The sequence below is a fragment of the Ambystoma mexicanum genome, chromosome 1q, assembly GCF_040938575.1.
Source record: "Ambystoma mexicanum isolate Mex_15411 chromosome 1q, UKY_AmexF1_1, whole genome shotgun sequence".
Taxonomy (NCBI): Eukaryota; Metazoa; Chordata; class Amphibia; order Caudata; family Ambystomatidae; genus Ambystoma; species Ambystoma mexicanum.
In genome coordinates, this window is record NC_090922.1 from 928,915,015 (window position 1) to 928,934,670 (window position 19,656).

The 19,656-nt window shown below is 42.1% G+C and overlaps 1 protein-coding gene across 6 annotated transcripts in view; it reads right to left on the reverse strand.

The window, feature by feature from the left end:
• The window catches only part of CDC14A (cell division cycle 14A), a 1,359,412-nt gene that overhangs the window by 416,114 nt on the left and 923,642 nt on the right, over positions 1-19,656 (reverse strand). For all 6 annotated transcript variants that reach the window (XM_069641577.1, XM_069641576.1, XM_069641579.1 and 3 more), the window contains 3 exons: positions 6,620-6,667; positions 3,771-3,899; positions 2,859-3,192 (listed from right to left, as the gene is read on the reverse strand). In XM_069641577.1, the coding sequence (XP_069497678.1) occupies positions 2,859-3,192; positions 3,771-3,899; positions 6,620-6,667 (511 nt within the window). The remainder of the gene's footprint in view (positions 1-2,858; positions 3,193-3,770; positions 3,900-6,619; positions 6,668-19,656) is intronic.

Genomic DNA, 19,656 nt, shown 5'->3' on the forward strand with positions numbered 1-19,656 from the left:
GTCTGCCATCCAGGAATGGTGTGCCGCCAACGACCTCTGCCTTAATACAAGTAAGACTGAGATTCTACTCATCGGCACACCCACTGTCCCCTTCCCTGCAGCTCTCTGGCCGGCCTCTCTTGGCCGCCCTCCTACTCCCACCTGCAAGGCAAAAAACCTCAGAGACATCTTTGACTCTGCACTCTCCCTCTCCCCTCACATATCTGACGTCTCTAAGAAGTCACACTACCAGCTGCACCTCCTTAGAGGTATTCTTCCTTTCCTCTCCTTCCCCCAGAAGCTCACTGTCTCCAGAGCCCGGGTCCTCTCTAAACTGGACTATTGTAACAGCCTCTATCTAAATCTGCCTGCCTCCACTCTCCGCCATCTGCAACTTATCCAGAATAGGACTGCGAGACTTGTCCTTGACCTAAAGCCCAGGGATTGTATCTCTCCAGGACTGAAATCTCTGCACTGGCTCCCAGTGGCAGCGAGGATTAAGTTCAAAACCCTCTGCATTGTTCACAAGACCTCCTGGGGCCGAAATACCTTCAACTCTCTCTTCCTAAATATCTTCCTTCTCAAGCTCCTCGATCATCCGCCTCCAATTCCCTCAGGGTCAGTTGCTTTTCCAAGCAACAAGTTGGTGGCAGATCACTCTCTTCGGCAGGGGCCTCTCTCTGGAATAGCCTTCCTGCCTCCCTGAAACTCGAGGAGAGCCATCTCCGGAAGCACCTCAAAACCTTCCTCTTTGCTTCTGCTTTCTCTCCTCCTCTCCCCTGCTGAATTCCTGACCAACATTGCACTGGTTACCTGGCCAACTTTTCTGATCTCTGGCCCAGGCCCCGTCAATTGCCCACCTGCACTGCCTCCCTGGCAACCCCTGCACCTGGGGACCGTTTTTCTGTATCCCTACAGTCCCCCTACCAGCATTTATGTCTGCACTTCCTTGCACTTGCCACTAGCTGGCCGTTTTATTTATCTTATTTATTCTACATTCCCATGTACTACACTTTCCCCTCTCCCTTCCCCCTCCTTCGCTTGCACGCGCGATCTGAATGACACCTGGCCTAGTAAGATCGTTATCTGTCCTCCCTTTGTCCCCCCCCCCTTGCCTCGCCGCACCTTGAAACACTTGTGTAAAAGTGTGTTATAAATGCCAATATATATATCTATATATATAGATATATATATAGATATATAGATATATATATAGTGACTTGGGGATAGACACTTTTACTTTACCTGCTTAGTGACTTAAAGGCTTAATAAAAATAGTATGTTGTACTCCTAGGTTGGTTGAACTGTACTACTATGCTACCCCCATATATCTCCTGATGTCTGCCTTACTGCTTGGTCCATGCTTACCTTGACAGAGTTTGGCTAGACCCAAGTGTTAAATACCCTGTTCATCAAACATAGTGGTCTATCATAACGCTTCCACGTGGCTGGTTCTGAAAATCAATTTTGACATATTGTAAGTCAAATAATATGTCATTTTCCCGCATGAATCTGCAGTAGGTCCATATGCTTTGCATATTAATACAGTTATTTCCCTGACGAGGAGCGGTTTGAGATCAAGTAGTGATGAGACTTTCAAGAATAGCAGAACTTGTCTTCACCATTTATCGGTGCAGGGAGGTCGTCTGTATGGCACCCAATGTAGATGCCCATTAAATGCCTTGTAGGGGTATGCTACATTGGAAGGGCACATTGTCTGTTTGGGGTAATCATATTATAAAACAAAAAAATGATCCAGGTAAGCAGTGATCAATAAAAATTGCTTTTCAAAAATACACACAGATCCAACTTATATTTTGTCTCGCTTGAGGTTTTAAATTAAGTGGGAGAAACTTCAAAAATGGAGGTGGTTGGTCAAGCCTGTGGTAATGGTACTATAGGAATGGGCACCCTATACATTAAAAGCCTCTTGAATAATGGTCGCCAAACTGAATTACATTTACTTCATAAATGGAACAATAAATGGAACAATGGGAATAGCCCCCATTTCAGGGTCAGGGCATTCCAAAACCATGCGATGCAGTAGAATTCATGTTACTTGTACCCATCAAGTTAACCACTGCACAGTCACAGTAAGTACCATTAACCAATTGCTATTTAGCAGCTGTAATCAATTTAAAACGGACTAACATAACTATTTTAGAAAACAATATTGGCATTAATCACTTGGCCACAGTTAAAAAAGTAAACACAGTGTGGACCCGGCAATGAAAGGGGGTGCCACTAGGAAGTGGCTTCCCATGCCCTCTGCAACTGATAGGGCTTGTGGAGGGGGCCATGAAGTGCCTTTCCCAAGCTGTTATGAATTTAAAAGCACCCACTTCCTTTGTAAAGCGCCCTCCTGTGAAAGGGAAGGTACTCAGAAATAATGTACTATATTTGGGAGCAAGGTTCACTTTAGTGTCTAGCAAGCACTGTATATTAAAGAGAAATTGGGAGCAACTATCTCTTAAAACAAATCTTTAGTACCTTCTATTTAAATATACAGCTGCTTTACTAAAATTAACATCACATTATTAAACAATAAATTAAAGAGAAAAGTAGAGGAACGGGATTTAATAGAAAGCATGTGGATAAAGGATTTGATCATTTTCGATTTAACTAATTTAGTTAGCAAAAGAAAAAGAAAAGAAGATCAGCCCAGTCTTCAATTTAAAGGAGCAATGGCATGAAAAGATTAAGATTATGTGACAAGACAAAAAGATAGTAGAACAAAAAGATTGTATTTGAAAGGTATGAAGGGGTCAGGATGACCTTTGAGTTGAGCGAGACTTCTTTTGCAGAAGCTTTTTGGGAAGCTGTAAAGCAGATAGATTTCTTCCCCGCTTCCATTTGCCAAGTTGTACCTGGAAACTTACAGGAATGGAACGACTCAGGTAGCGTGTTGCCGGCGTGCTGAGCCCAGAATACGTAGGTCGGTAGCTGCTGTAATCATCGGCCACAGTGCTGTGAAGGTGGGTAGGACTGTTGAAGTTGCTGCTGCCATTACTGCCGCTCCCTCGGTTATACTGGTTGTTGTTTAGCTCTTGGTAATTTCTGGGCATATGCTGAGAGCTGCCATTCAAGTAGCTGGAGGAATGGGTCTGAGAATAACCTGTCCTACAGGGTGAAGGTGTCAGTTTGCTGCATGCATCATCTGAAGCATCTTTCAGGTTCCCTAGAGAATTGGCTAGCCTGGAGTTTATGGAAAAGCTGAATGGAAATATGGGGAAAAAAATACACAACATATGTATACATGTGAAGATTTCATGCAGTCAAGACAATAAAACAAATGGGAAAACAAACTTGGACAACATAGGGAAAGATTATCGTGCAAACACATTTAAATGAAGCACACAAGGAGCTACACATTTAACAATATCTTAAGTTAAAACTTCTGGTCTCTTCGCTTTCTTACTTGTGTTACACATCAAATGAATGATTTGGAAAACTCTGCATGTGAGTGATAAACATCAGTTTTAGATTAGGATATGCCCTTACTACATATCAGGGCTGTAAATGAAACCGAGAAATGATCTGCCTTTAAACTACTGTTGTCCAGTGGCACCATGGTATGCACAACTCCTGGAGCCAAGCCTGCCTTATACAAAAACTCATGTACTCAGAGACTTGTCAATTACATTTTCCTATATGAAGCATGAAAGTATCAGCATGTAAAACACCCATGGCTAAAATCAAGGACAGTTTAGAGGTATATTGCAAAGAATGGGTGCTAAAAAAAGGAACATGGGCGCCTGTAGCCATGCACACCTCTTTACGGTCAATCTTACCCTTTTAACCTGGAACTGGCAGATGTAGAGCTTCGGCCTATTCTTTTTGCAGCTGCTGAGGTAGCTGCTGTGACTTTGGAGGACTTTAGAGGAGACATTGACCCCTGAGCAACACTTGAAGTATTCACTCTAACCAAAAAATATACAAGTATTATTATTCAGTAACAAGAACGATCTGGATATAGAATGTAACACTTAATTTTAAATGAGCTTAAACAACCATTGTGGCTTAATTTGTGTTATTCAATATAGCCATTACACAATTACTGTTTAATCATTTAATTGAAACTATAATCACTTGTTACACTACATATTCTATGCAAGTTCATCAACAGAAATCACAGAGTGGTAATTTACTTAGTGGTAGTTACTGTGTGTCATGTTCTTTTTTTTCAAATGGGGTCCACCCCCTATACCCACCTACCACCCCTTACCCAACTATTCATCTACCCTTACCCATCCAGCTAACCCTCCCAACCCTCAACATATACCGTACATTTTAAAGTACTTAATGCTGGCAGGTTTCACTGTATTGGGAACTGTAATTTGATGGAGAAATTCGGGAGAAAGTCTACTTTACATAACATGAATACACACACACACACACACACACACAAAAAATAAAAAAAATATATATATTATAGCAGCTATACAGGTAAGTAAATTGATTTTATCATGCACTTTCCCCAATTCTATTGCTAATAAATTTTGACTGGCATGATGGATTTGGCTGACATTATCCAAGAAGAATGTTTGCCATGTGTGCCTCCAACCAAAAGGTTTGGGGAAAGTTTGTTAAACAGTTCAAATGTTCTTAAGAAAACAAAAAAAAGTGTTTCTGCCAACTCTCATTTGTTTTCCCGTAAAGAAAAGGGTGATTCCATTGAATAGCCATAACGTGAAAACGTGCAACAAATAAGGAAAACATTGTGCATATAGCATCGCAGATATTCCTCTTTTGATTTGAGTAAATCCTTCCAGAAGTAAAGACAAAAAAAATACTGGACGGATAAGGGGTGTCCCATTCCAAAAAAACAATGGTATACCTCACATGGTACATTGCAGCAGCGATGCTTTTTAGAAAAGAAAACCACCACTTTTTGACGAGAAGCAAGCAAATTCTTTGGTAATGATACAGGAAGCTGAAAAAGAAAAGGGCTCTATTGGATGAGGGAATGGGATGGTTTGACATTAAGATAAAGATGGTTGTGGTGAAAGAGGGTATTTGGAGAGTTTGGGGTGGGGGCTGGAGAGTCTGCTTTGAAGCAGATATTGTGGGAATCTCGCATTAACACATCACAAGCCGGGCAGGTTAAAGTAGATGATAGGCGAGGGTCAAGGAGGATGTACACAGTTGTCGCCCAGAAAGGATGAGGGGGTGCCCGTGGAGAGGGACAATAGGGATGGGGAAGACTTTTACATTTTCGAGTTTTGCCATTATTGCAGTAACCAGCACATGCTGCATTACCGCAGAAATGATAAGCATAGTAATAAAAGGCAGAGTTGAGGTGACATTGTAGGTTTCTTCACAATTTTTCAGGGGAAACTGCCATGTAGAATAAAGGGGGTAAACATTTTATTTTTTTTTTTTTTTTTTTAAAAGGGACATGGGCCCAATGCTCTTTTAGTTGCCTTGGCCTGGCCGGTGGAATCTGGTTAATAGTGAGGAGGGTATGGGCCACGGCCGAATACCATGACTAAATCTCCATGGTCTTTTTTCCTAATTGTCACAGCGTGGACAGTAGACCCAGCTGAAAGCCACAGCCCGTGAGATCTGGTTTGTTACTAGCCAGCGGACTAGGTTTGTTAAAATGCACTGTTTCTTTCGCTAATTGGTGCACCATGGCTAGTGGGCCCTGTAGAAGATAAAGCCTAACCAAATCCTTGGAATTTAGTGAAAAACTTTACTTAAGATTATCCAATTTGTTGCAACAAAATCAATAAAATTTGGCAGATGTGGGAAGTGACGACAATCTTAACTCAGAACTCCCCGATCAGTTGCTCAGCCCAAAAATACATACATAACACAGCAGGGATTAACAATGAGATCAAAGATGACATCATAGGTGGCATCTACAGAGGACTCACAGTTAAGATTGCCATCACTTTCACAAACCTCACAAATATGTATTTCCAATACTTTACATATTCCCTGTTGTCAAGTTAGCAATCCTGGTTAATCATTTTGAGTTTTCCATAAAATGCAGATCTCCCTGAACCAAAAATTAGAGGTCAATAAATTGATAAACCCATAGTATCAGATAGCATCAAATAAACTCAACTATTTGGTCTACATTTCTGTGATGAAACACAGAGTTCGGATTGCATCCTCGTCACCAGTGTTCGAACAAAGAAACTTGGGAGACTCGGGTAAATCCTCAATAAGTCCTTTATTAAGTTACATAAGTATATACAGAGGAGGGCCCACCGGTGCTCACCATCCAGGCTTCATCCTTCCAAATGTCTACAGTAGAACACCTAGGGGACTGCATTCACACAAGCATTCCAGTCATGATCGTATACCTTCTGATATCATTATCACACAACATTCAGCCATATAGTCAAGGTATAGATAAATGGATGCAACGCTTTAATTTATGCCAGAAGATTCTATATTCACTTGCTATGTATGGCGTTCACTGGAAACTATTAGCAAAAACTGATATTTCCAAATTCTGGACTAGCCTACTCTGAAGTCACACCAGTGGAAAATGATGTTACTGCAATGAATGGGCATTACCTTTGCCTCCCACAGGTCGTCTCAGACCAGAGGAAGACAGAGGCATGGTGTAAATTCCTAGAGAGAAAATGCATGGAACAAAATCTCAATGGAGAATAAAAAAACAAACCTGAAAGGCTGTGATGTCGATCGAGTGTGCATTTTTATATCGTCCAATCTGATGGAGAAAAGAACAGTGAAATTACATAAAGAAGAGGACAACACAAAAGAAGACTACAGAATAAAGCTGCCAGAGTTGCATCGATCCTCTGTATACGTTCTATTTATATTTCTATGTACTATTTGTATTCAGTGCTAAAAGAAGTTTAACAAAATTTTCAAGTTTTAAAAACATTTCATAGAAATTTCACACATTACAATAACTATTTCCAATTTCAATTCCAATTAAGATTTCAATTGATCAACACGACTTAAAAAACTATTAACCTGCCTAAAATGTATAATCTTAGGAAATTAACCCTAATAAAAACCGTGTAGTAAACATATCTCCAATAAAATAGATAAAAGGAGATTTAAAAAATGCCCCCACTTTAAATCTATTTCACATTACAAATACCATATTTCATCACCAGAAGTTCAGCACATCTCTACTTGCCATTAAAATATCGTAAAAGCATATCAGATCCAATGCTAAAACTCCTGCAAATAAAATAGTAAAAGAACCCTGTTTAATCCATATTTCCACCCAATGCCAAACCCAATAAAGTGCAATGTCTCCAGTTCCGAATTTAGGCAAAAAGTCCAGAAGGTATCAGACTGTGTCGTAATTGTGTACATATTTATCCAATGTGCTCATATATACCAAACCCAACGTCCTACATTCCGTGAGCACTTTTTGCTGATTTGGACGGTTGGAGAATTTGCACAATCAACAGAATCGCTTATCCCGGGGTATGCCTAACCTTGCCCCTTGAGGTGTAAGTAGGGGGAGTTGATTCATCCACAATCTTAACATAAAATTTGTTGCTGCAGGACTCGGGCTTTGCAGCAGATACCACTGTGTTTTCAGTATCGATGGGATACCTATGTCACTGCATTATAATTGTGTAAATTTGATAAATGCAGATTATTTTCATTCCAGTCCCACATATTTGCCTTCTTATGCACTGAATCTTTGATTGCTAGCACATTAGTCCAAAGTCTGTGCCGGGGGCCCCAGTTTATGGAACTGAAGAAGGCCAAATTTAGTTCTTCAAAGTTTTTCCCATGAGACGCCTCCTCAGCCCCATATTTTCAGCCCACTTCCCTCAAAACTGGGCACTCCGGCATTGTTCTGGACTTAATATCCAAGTCCCCCCCTCTTCTTGAGCAACTGAGTACTTGGGGATACAATTCCCAGCTTCAGACACAGGTATTCCATAGGGGTTGACTGGGGTAAGCTGAAAAACGTTCGCCAAAATAGACCCTTCAACTGATTCAACCACCCCACATCTCTCATCGTCAGTGCCTCCAATCCATAGAACACCATCGGGCAGAAGCACTGTTTGAAGGGTGTTAAAATCCCCTCAATTGTGTAGCCCATTGCATTTTTAATTTTATTTTTTACCCGATTCAATTGTGTTAGACACAATTTTTACAAGATTCCTAGGTGAAAGTGAAGAGAGGAAGAAAGAAAGAAGTCAAAGAAAAGAGATGAGAAAGCCTGTTGCATTGTCTTTCTAGCAAATGTATCCAAGAGGAGCACTAGTTGCTGAGCTTTCCTTATTTGTGTGTCCTTTCTGAGCCGATATCAGTTGTCACTGCACATCTCTAATCCCAGGTACATGTAACTATTTACATAATCTGTGCTGCCAATGCTGTAATCATGGACAACGTGTGTACCTTTTTACCAGTAATTAACATACTTTTGGTTTTTTGAACATTTCTGATCAACCTGTTCTCTGATGCATAGCTGTATAGCTCATTTAACGTACTTCTCATTCCACTATAGGTACGATTCAGGAAAACCAAATTGTTCACATGTAACATGCTGGCAATATGCTCGACATCCAATTTGGGGAGACAGTTGGATTTTGTTAAAAGCTTAGGTCGAAGGTCTGTCAGGTAGACTGAACAGCAGGGGAGCCAGCACACAAATTGCCTGACTCCCCTTCTGATAGCAATCAACCTTACCATTCCACCCTCCATTACCTAGGCGTACACATGCTGTCGTATTCAGATGCAGAAGCCTTAATGCATACAATAACCAATCCGGGCATCCCATCTTTGCCAGTTTTCACCATAATTCACGATACACATGATCAAATGCAGCCTTGAAGTCCACCTATGTCAAATACAATGCCGGTCTATTCTTGCCCACTGCAGCCTTCATAAATCTGTCAAGCAGCCTAATGTTGTGCGTGGTTATGAACCTGCACGAAAACCCATCTGGAACACAATAATTAGTGCACACTTTCACAATTAGTGCACACTTTCACAAACAGAACCAGTAGCATTTCTGCCCAAACCTCTGGCACCTTTTTCAGCACCAGATTAGCAAGACCAGTAGGGCTCAAGGCTCTTGAGCTTTTCATCTTCATAATGGCATCCTCCAGGGATTCTTGCGTCAACTCTATGGGCCATCAATCTCCTTTATTAAGGTCAACGGGGACACCGTCTCTGACACCTCACCCTTATTCAAGTGGCAGAAATATATGTCTTCTTTAATTGGGTTTAAGATCTTCTTTACACAGTCACTCTTGGCCCGAGATAGAATTTGCCATATTGTATGAATATTTCTTCTACACAATACCCCTAACATTCTTTGCCATTGCACGTTTTTGATTCAAAACCTCCAATGCCTAAGCCAATTCAGGTACCTGCATTTCTCTGTTTGTACTCTAGCTCATATTTCCTCCAGAGGTTGCTCAGAGTTCCTGGCCAACCTCACTGCTCCTAGTCTGCGTTTCACACCTCAGATTGCAACATCGAAAATATTAAGATGTCTCTTACTCGAACTTGTCGTGTGTGGCCCCACGCATGCACAGATGCCATATGCTAGCACCTTCATCGGGTATGCAATTAGTCAATCTATCAATTTCATACTAAGTTACCTGCAGTACCGCTCCCACAACCTTATTTAAGTTCTTAGCTGACCAATATATGCGATTGCCTATGCAATTTTGGTCCAAACCCCTGTTGATCTTCAGATTGCCATTAACCTCATACGACTATGGATAGAGTGCGTACTGCATGGTCACTATTTTCTACAAAGACTTAAATATCCAAGGCTCCCTCTCCAAAATTGCATTACTCCCAAAAAAATAATCCAAGGTTGGCCGAATCCCCCCCCCCCCTCCTCCCCCCCAACCCCCTGTTTTTCCAGGTAAAGGTACCTGGACATTCCCCCTTGGTTCTCCCATTCATCAACATCAATTCCCACTCCTTCATGAACTCCACCTAACTCTTACCATTACGATTACTCCTTTTCTGCTGCATCTCACTCTTACTTCACACATTCAGATAAACAGCACTCAAAGTTTTTTTTTATTTTAATAATTTTTATTTAGATACAAATAATACTACATATGTTAGCAAGTTAAAGACTTTGAGCAGAGTTAATAACAATAAAAGATGAACAGAGATTGAAAATATTAACAAGCAAGAACTTGATCAATACCAAAAACAATCATTTAACAAATTGTATAATTATGCATATTTGAAAAAGAATAGTGGATAGAAGTAGTACCAATTGAACATGGATTATAGTAACAGGTCTGTAAAGAATAGCTTAATGGGGAAAAGAAATTAAATTTGGGGAGACATACTGGGAGACAGAAGATGTACAAGAAACAGATGGGAGAAGGGTAAGGGGGGGAAGATGGGTATAATAAGTTATTTGATCAAATTTTTATAAACATTACAATCATAATATAAAACAGGCATTTGAATATAAGTATAATCATCTAGCTAATAAATAACATATGAGAATATAGGTTCAGGAGCCATGAGCCGTTGCATTCAAACAGTTGAGGTAACGGATGAAAAGAACAAGTTACTTCTTACCTTGTAACGTTCTTTCGATGGGATGTTCCTCCGACGTATTCCTTATCTTTGATAGATCATCTCCCAGCTTGCTGGCCTCGGAATTTTTTTTTTCAGTAGAGGGCGCTGCGCGTCGACATCCCTCGAGCCGATGTCCCTCGACAGCCTCTGTATCAGCGCCAACGTCATCATGCGTATAAATAGACTCGCGCAGCGTCCGTTGCTCAGTTTCGTTTTGACGTTAACAGTTGTTTTACATGAATTGGTTATTGACCTTGAAGGAGCGTAAGCTGCAATCACAAGGGAAGTATTACTGCGGGGATGGATGGGAGGGGCGATAAGGAATACGTCGGAAGAACATCCCATCGAAAGAACATTACAAGGTAAGAAGTAACTTGTTCTTCGAAGGGACTGTGTCCTCCGACGTATTCCTTATCTTTGATAGACTCCCATAGCAGTGGTGTGTAATTGGAGGTGGGAGTAAAACGCCATGTTTCCTTTTAGGAATGAACCGAATGTAGTACGGCTTTGCAAATCTAGTCTCTTGACTAGAGGAGGAATCCAAGTTGTAAAATCTTGTGAAGGTATGTGCGGACGACCATGTGGCTGCCGCACATATGTCTCGAACTGGAACCCTACTTTGGAGGGACGAGGAGGCTGTGATTCCCCTGGTTGAAAGAGCCCTAAGATTTTGAGGAGGCTCTTTCCCTGCTAGTTTGTAACATTCCAGGATGGCCAAATTAATCCATCTGGAAATGGTTTGTTTTGTTATCGGTAGTCCTAATTTGTGCCCTGAGTAACCTACGAACAGTTGGTCTGCTTGCCTAATCCTAGCAAGTCTGCAGATGTAAAAGCTTAAAGCCCGCCTTGGGTCCAGCCTATGTAGCATTTCTTCCTCTTTCCCCGGATGGGGAGGCGGATAGAATGAAGGTAAAGTAATTTTCTGAGTGATGTGGAATTCAGGAACCACCTTTGGGAGGAAATTAGGCTTCACCTGTAGGACAACTTTGTCTTTATGAAAAATTGTATGAGGGGGTTTACAAGATAGAGCTTGTAATTCGCTCACCCTTCTAGCAGATGTTAAAGCCACTAATAAGACAGTTTTAAGGTTGAGAAATTTTTGCGAACAAGAGTGGAGTGGTTTGAAAGGAGTACCCATCAGGAAATTTAGGACTAAATTTAAGTCCCATAAAGGGACCTGGAACGGTCTTGGAGGGTAGACATTAGTTAATCCCTTTAGAAATTGTATTACTAAGGGTAATTTGAAATACGAAGGCTCCTCTGCAGTGCGCTTGAAGATCGATAGCGCTGCGAGATAGCCCTTGATAGTGCCAACTTGAAGGCCTGCATTTGCCAAGTAGAGTAGAAAGGATAACACAGTTGGTGTACCACATGAAAAGGGGTCGATATTCTCTTCTCTACACCAGCTGCAAAATTTGTTCCAACGGCAGCGGTATAAAGACTTTGTTGCTGGCCTTCTGGCCGAAAGCAACACTTCCATGACATCATCAGGGAGGTCCCAATCCTTGTATCTCAACCTTTCAGAAGCCAGGAGTGAAGGTTGAGGGTTCTGATGTCTAGATGGAGAACCTGACCTCCCTTCTGTGAGAGAAGAGTCTCCTTGAGTGGAAGACGAATTGGAGGGCAGATGGACATGTCCAGAAGGTCCGGGTACCACGTTCTCCTGGCCCAGTCTGGGGCAATTAGGATCATGGTCCTCTGGAATCTTCTAAACCTCCTGATCATTTGAGGAATGACAGGGACTGGTGGAAACGCGTACAGGAGTGGAAACTCCCAGTCCACTACGAACTCGTCCCTTAGAGCTCCTCTCGGGGGAAATTCCCTTGAACAAAACAGATCGCACTTTCTGTTGGTGCTGGTGGCAAACAGATCCACTTGAGGGGTTCCCCAAAGGGCGAATATCTCCTGAAGGACTTCCTGAGCTAGTTCCCACTCGTGGGAGACTGTGCCCTGCCTGCTCAGAGCATCTGCCGTCAAGTTCTTCTCTCCGGCTAGGTGAACTGCCAACAGAGAGATTCCTTCTTGAATTGCCCAAAACCAGAGCTGCATTGCCTCTCTGCGCAGTGGCAGTGATCCTACGCCTCCTCTTTTGTTGAGGTAGTGCATGGCCACTGTGTTGTCCGTCATCATCAGGACATTTTTCCCCTGTACAGATGGCAGAAAAGCTTTCAGCACTAGTCTGATTGCTCTCAGCTCTAACAGGTTGATATGTAGTCTGGACTCCGATGGAGCCCAACGACCGCTGGTGGTCAAGTCGTTGGTATGGGCTCCCCACCCCTGAGTGAGGCATCTGTGACTACTGTGATCTCTGGCCATGGTAGCCAAAACAGTTCCCCCTTCAAGATGTTTTTCTGGCAGGCCCACCACTGAAGGTCTCGAGCCACCTTGTCCGGAACCTGAAGGAGGTCCGTCATTCTCCCTGAGAATTGCGACCACTGACTTCTCAGTGCCCACTGAAGAGAACTCATTCTCAGGCGAGCCTCTGGCACAAGGAAGATGCAGGATGCCATGAGGCCTAGCAACCTCAAAAAGTCGAAGGCTGGGAGACGTTGGGCATTTTGAAACTTGGTGACCATCTGCAGAATATCTTGAGCCCTCACCTCTGGTGGCGAGGCTTTTCCCAGGGAAGTGTCCAGGACCGCTCCAATGAACTGGAGTCTCTGTGATGGTATCATCTGTGACTTCTTTAAATTGAGGGAGAAGCCCAGTTTGTGAAGGAAGTGGCAGACATAATCTAGCTGGATTTGAGCTTGTTCCGAAGATACAACTCTGATCAGCCAATTGTCCAGGTAGGGGTAGACGTGCAGCCACTAGCGACATTAGCTTGGTGAAGACCCTCGGGGCGGAGGTCAGCCCAAATGGCAGAACTCGAAATGGATCATTAGAGCCGCCAATTGCGAACCTCAGGTATTTCCTGTGTTTGAGATGGATTGGCACATGGAAATAAGCATCCTGGAGGTCCAGAGATACCAGCCAGTCCTGGAGCTGGAGGGCCTGAAGGATCTGAGAGAGAGTTACCATCTTGAACTTGTCCTTCCTGAGGAACTTGTTCAATTCTCCTAAGTCCAAGATAGGTTCTCAGTCCTCCGTCTTTCTTCGGTATGAGAAAGTAGGGGGGAGTACCAGCCCTTGTTCCTCTCCGCTACAGGTACCGGTTCTATGGCACCTTTCTCTAGCAGGTCTACAATTTCCTGCAAGAGGAGCGGATCTGGAACTTTCAGAGAGCTGTTCCCCGGTGGATGACTCTGAGGGATGCGTAGAAAAGTCAGGCAGTAACCTTGGGCAACTGTCTCCAATGCCCAAGCATCTGACATAATAGCCTGCCATTCCGTCAGATGTTGAGTTAACCCGCCCCCTACTGGTATTTTGTGAAGAGAGTCCTCAGAACGGTTTGGAGGCGGCTGATGCAGATGCCGAGGTTAAAGAGGCACCTGCTGCTGCTGCGGCTTTTGTATTTTTACCCCGTCCAACTCGGGTGAATTTTTTCTGACCCCTTTGAACCGGCTGTCCTCTGCCTTTTCCGAATGCGGAATAGAAGCGAAAGGACTTACCTCTCCAAGAGGTTCCTCAGGGGCAATATGGTGTCTGACGGATTGCAGCTCCTAGGGATTTTGCTTTGTAGTTTTGTAGTATGTTTGTAGTTTTTCTAAACGGTCATCCGCCTTCTTACCAAACAAAGAAGAGCCGCCAAAGGGCATTTTCAAGAGTCTGCTTTGCACATCTGGAGCAAAACCAGACTTTCGCAACCAAGCAAATCTCCTGGTTGTTGTACTTGCCGCCATGGCCCTGCTGATGCTGTCAGCAGAATCGATGCCAGTTTGAAGGGATTCGCACATAGCGTCTTTACAATCCTTGATGATGTTTAGGAACGTTTCCCTTTCTTCTTCCTCTCGGAGGCAGTCAGCCACTGATGAAGCACACTCCCAAAGTGTGTGGCTGAACCTTGCGAGCGTACAAGTAGCATTGATGGATTTCAACGCCATGCTACATGCGGAAAATACTTTTTTGGCCATAGAGTCATATCTCTTATCATCCCTGTCCTGTGGGGTAAACAGATTTACTACCTGCTGAAGTAGCTGCCTGAACAACCAGACTCTCCAGAGTTGGGTGTTTGGATAAATACTCAGGCTCAGCAGAAGACACCCTATATTTAGCTGATAATTTTTTGTTAACCGCCGGGATTACCTCAGGCCTTTCCCAGTTTGCCAATATTCTCCTTTGTAATGCTGCATGAAATGGCGCCACAGGATCCTCCTGTGGACCTTTGACCAAGATGTCTGTGAGGTCATCTTGCTGAAAAGCAGGTGAGGGTGTGGACCACCCCATAAACTCTATTATCCTTGCCATCAAGGTTCTATAAGGGGTTTCAGCATGTTCCCCTGGGTCTAGTGTGGCAAATTCCACTTCTGGGGAAGTGTCCAACCCACTTGCTTCCTGTAGGGATTCATGGAGGTCTTTCAACTTACCTTCCTCAGAGGTAAATTCCTCTGGTGCAGGAGTTGCAGGTTCGTGACGCTCTCGAGTGGCTTCTTTCGCCGGGTGCTGCGACTCGCGGCTTTTTGATTTTTCGGGTCTTTCACCCAGGGTATCACCCTCAGCAGTCTTCGAGGGGGTCGAGGCCGCTTCCTCGAAGACGCTTAGCATATTTTTCCTGAATTCCTCCCACTCAGCCTGAGAGCTATGTTTTGTGGGACAGGAGACCCTTTTTGGGGAAACGGAAGACGAGGAAGGGGATCTTCAACGTCTCTTTTTTAAATGCTTAGATCTCGAAGAGTGATGGGAACTGCTTCGAGACCTAGAACGAGAATGTCTTTTGTGATGGCGAGGAGACGAATGTCTCGACTCCGCCGAGGAAACTTTAGAAGAAGTTTTAACTGCCATCATGGACATGCAGTCCTCGCACTCCGAACAATGGTGCTCGATTCCCAGGCACCATAAACAGATCCTGTGAGGATCCGTCAACGACATTTTCTTTCCACAGTCTCGAAATTTTTTGAAGCCGGACCGTGGAGTCGTCAGTTCGGGTGAGGAAGCCATCGAGTACGAGTCGGTTTTCACAAGGAATAATGATATATTTGGCTGAAGAACTGAGCAACGATATTCTGAGGCCCCACGAAGCACGGAAAAACAGAACCGAGCAACGGACGCTGCACAAGTCTATTTATACGCGTTATGACATTAGCGCCGATACAGAGGCCGTCGAGGGACATCGGCTCGAGGGACGTTGACGCGCAGCACCCTCTAAAAAAAAAATCCGAGCCCAGCAAGCTGGGAGATGATCAAAGATAAGGAATACGTCGGAGGACACAATCCCTTCGAAAATACCATTTTGCATTGTATTTAGGAATTTTATTGAAATTATTAGCCATGCACATTTCATGAGTATGACATAGGGTTCCACCATCCTCTGGTAGAAAGAGATCAAAAGTCTTTCCAGCTGTGATACATTCTAAGGCTATACAGATGAATAAATCGTATAGTCTGGTTGAGTCAGGAGAAATATATGTTATGGTCAGACTTCCTAAAAATACATTCACAGTGGATAACGGAACATCCACAGAAAAAATAAGCTTAATGAACTTCAGATATCTTTGCAAAATCTGAAGATATATGAACATTCAAAGAACATATGCATATATGTGGCGGGAGACATGTCACATGACCAACATTTAGCATCATGATTTGGGTTAGCCTTAGCTAGTTTAGCCTGAGTCATAAATGCTCTATGGATGATGAAGAAGAAATAATGTTGTGTTATATTTGCTGAAACTGATATGTGTTTAATTTTGGAGAACAAACGGAACCATATATGATCTTCAAACATACATCCTAAGTCAAATTCCCATTTCAGCCGAATTGAACAGACATTAAATGTTGAGGTGAGCATATTATATATTTTTGAGGCTCTCACATCACAAGTCATGGTTAGCTGTAGTAGTCTCAGGGCATCCGGAGAAAGAATCTCATTGGAAAAGTGATTAAGTGCATCAAGACAGGAGTTGATTAATTTATTGTAGTACTGAAAATCAGCTTTGGGGATGGTAAATTTGGATGTGAATTGCTGGAAGGAGAGAATAGAAGGGCCATCTACAATGTGTTGGATGAATCTAATTCCTTTTTTGATCCATGCTTTACGGTTGAGGGCCTTGTTATTGATTACTATATTTTTGTTGTAACATAGTAAAGGGGAAAGGCACTTTTTGGGAGTTTTGGTATGGGGGAAGAGAAAGGTTTGTAGGGCTGTAACGGATGCTTTAATAGAGTCCAAGATGTTCTTGGAGGTATGTTTAAATATGTATATATAATCAGTAATGTTATGTGGATGAACTGAGTGTTTTTCTAATGTGCACTATGTAGGGGTATCAGCGAATTCAGGATCTGTGAACCATTGGCGAGACTGCTTAATGAGAAATGCAGAGTGATATAGCTTAAAGTCTGGAAATCTAACACCGCCCATTTCATAAGGTGCTTTAAGTTTGGTTAGCACAATTCTTTTACTTTTTCCAACTTCCCAAAGAAAGTTTAGTAGTATGGAATATATAGATTTGAAAAAGGAAAGACAGTGGAACGGAAAGAAGCTGAAGGTAGTAATGTACAATAAGGGACAGCATCATTTTAATCGTTTCCAAACGTCCCCACCAAGAGAGGTAAAGGGGGGACCATTTGGATGTTAGGTCCTTAAGAGTGTCTAGTAATGCCTTGGTGTTGAGCTTGACAGTGTCTTGAAATGTAGGGGCAAAACCAAGTCCTAAACATTTGATGGAGCTACTACACCATTTAAGACTAAAAATATGAATGTCATGTATGAGGCAGAAGGTATTTAAGGGCATAATTTCTGATTTCTTTCCGTTTAGTTTATATCCTGAAACATTACCAAACAGAAAAAGCATTAAGGAGATTAGGTAGATGAAGTTTGGGGTTTTTAATTAATTAGAGTAAGAATATCGTCAGCATATGCTGCTGTTTTGGTAATTGCAGCACCTGCTTGAATCCCAGGATATTTGTATTAGATCTTATTGATTCCAATAACGGTTTGAGTGAAAGAATATATAATAATGGTGAGAAGGGGCAGCCCTGCTGTGTACCTCTAAGCAAGGGAAAAAGGAGGATGTTTGGCCATTTAAATAGATAGAGGATTTAGGGGCTGAATAAAGGAGTTTAACAAGTGAAATACATTTTTCACCACATCCGTGCCAGTTTAGGGTCTGGAACATAAAGTTCCAATCCGCACGATCAAAAGCTTTTTCTGCGTCCAATGCAATGGCAGCATAGCCTTGTCTATCTTTTTTGTCCTTAGCTGCTAGCTTGATGGCATTGAGTAGAAGTCTAGCATTAGAGGATATGGTGCGTCCTTTAACATAACCAGTTTGATCCGCTTTTACCCGGATTGGGAGTGAGGATTCAATTCTATTAGCTAGTATTTTAGCAATAATGTTACTTTCTATGTTGATAAGGGAAATGGGACGATAGTTGCTGGGGAGGGAAGGGTCTTTGTCGGGTTTAGGGAAAATGATAGGTAAAGCTTCAGAGAATGAACCAGAAGATGATTTTTGTGATATAAAGTATGAAAATAGTGTTAAGTTTTGGGGTTATTACTTGAGATAGATTGATGTAGAATTCGGTGGAAAGTCCATCTGGGTCGGGTGCTTTCCCTTTACCCAGGCTGTGAATGGCTTTAGTGATCTCTGAGGAAGTAATATTATCAGGGTGAGAAAGGTCTATTTGAGGGTATGAGGTACGACTGATACTTTCAAGAAAGGATTCAATATTATCATTGGGAATAGAGCTTTCTGGAGTATAAAGATTGGTGTAGAATTTCCTAAAGCAGTAGAGTATTTCATCAGAACGATGATGAGATATGCCTTGAGTGTCCTTAATATGGGAAATATGACATTTTTCCTCTTTGGTTTTGAAGTAAGAAGCAAGCATTTTGCCCGCTTTATTTGATGTTTGATATATCTTTGTTTTGTATTTAAGTATTGTACCTGCCGCAAGTTCTGTAATTTCTTTATTAATTTCGAAACGTACCTTTATTGCTAGTCGTAAGTTTGTCGAGCTAGTATCTGAATGAATAGTAGCATTGCTCTGCTTGGGTGAGTTTGGAATAAAGATCATCCAGGTGTTTTTCCTAAGTTTCTTGTTCCTACGAGAGAGGGCCATAATGTGACCTCTTAAAGCAGCTTTGAATGCATCCCAGTTATTAACAGAGGTATCAGAGTCCTGATTGTCAGTGAAATATTGTTGGATGAATAATTGAATTGATTGATTAAACTGTGGATCATGTAGAAGGAAGTTATTAAGTTTCCATCTAGTAGCAGTTTTGTTTAATTCTGTGAGGCAAAAGGATGTGATAACAGGTGCGTGAACTGATATAATAGAGATTTTAGAATCTATGATGGACCCAGAGAGGGTTTTGACTGGAAAGATATAGTCCAGGCGTGATAGTGTATTGTGCGGGGGTGAATGGAAGGTATAGTCTAATTGTGTAGGATGGGATAGTCTCCATGTGTCAATTAGTCCCGCCTGCGCTAGGCAATTAACAAAGGACTTGGGGTTTTATTTGATTTAAACATGCAGCTGGATTTTCGGTCCAAAAATGGGTCGAGGACCTGCTTAACATCTCCGCACATAATCAAATTGCTGAAGTTATTTTTTGAGTATCATTTGTTTGATTGAGATCCAAAAGGGGGGGTTCTGGTAGTGTGGGTCCATACATTTTAAGGATACATACTTGCGTAGAGTCGATTAAAAGTTTTACCCATACCCATCTACCATTCGGATCAGCATCTTGGTCAAGAATTTTGAAGGGTTGTTTTTTACTTAATATAGCAACTCCATTTTTCTTGGATATAACATGACTAAAAATGGCCTCCTTAACCCAGAGGGATTTAAGCTTCATTGTTTTTTTGTTGGATAAATGAGTTTCTTGTAGGCAAGCAACCGTTGGCTTATATTTGTTCAGATGAGATATATCTTTGCATTTTTTAATGGGATTCTTACATCCTTTGATGCTCCATGTCATACACCTGAAGATCATTTAATCAGAAACGTAATGATAGGCATGCCAATTTATGGCTGTAGTGCAATAATAGAATCAAATTCTTAATAATGTGGTTAAAACATATATAACCAAACAAGGATACAGGAGGATAGAACATTGAG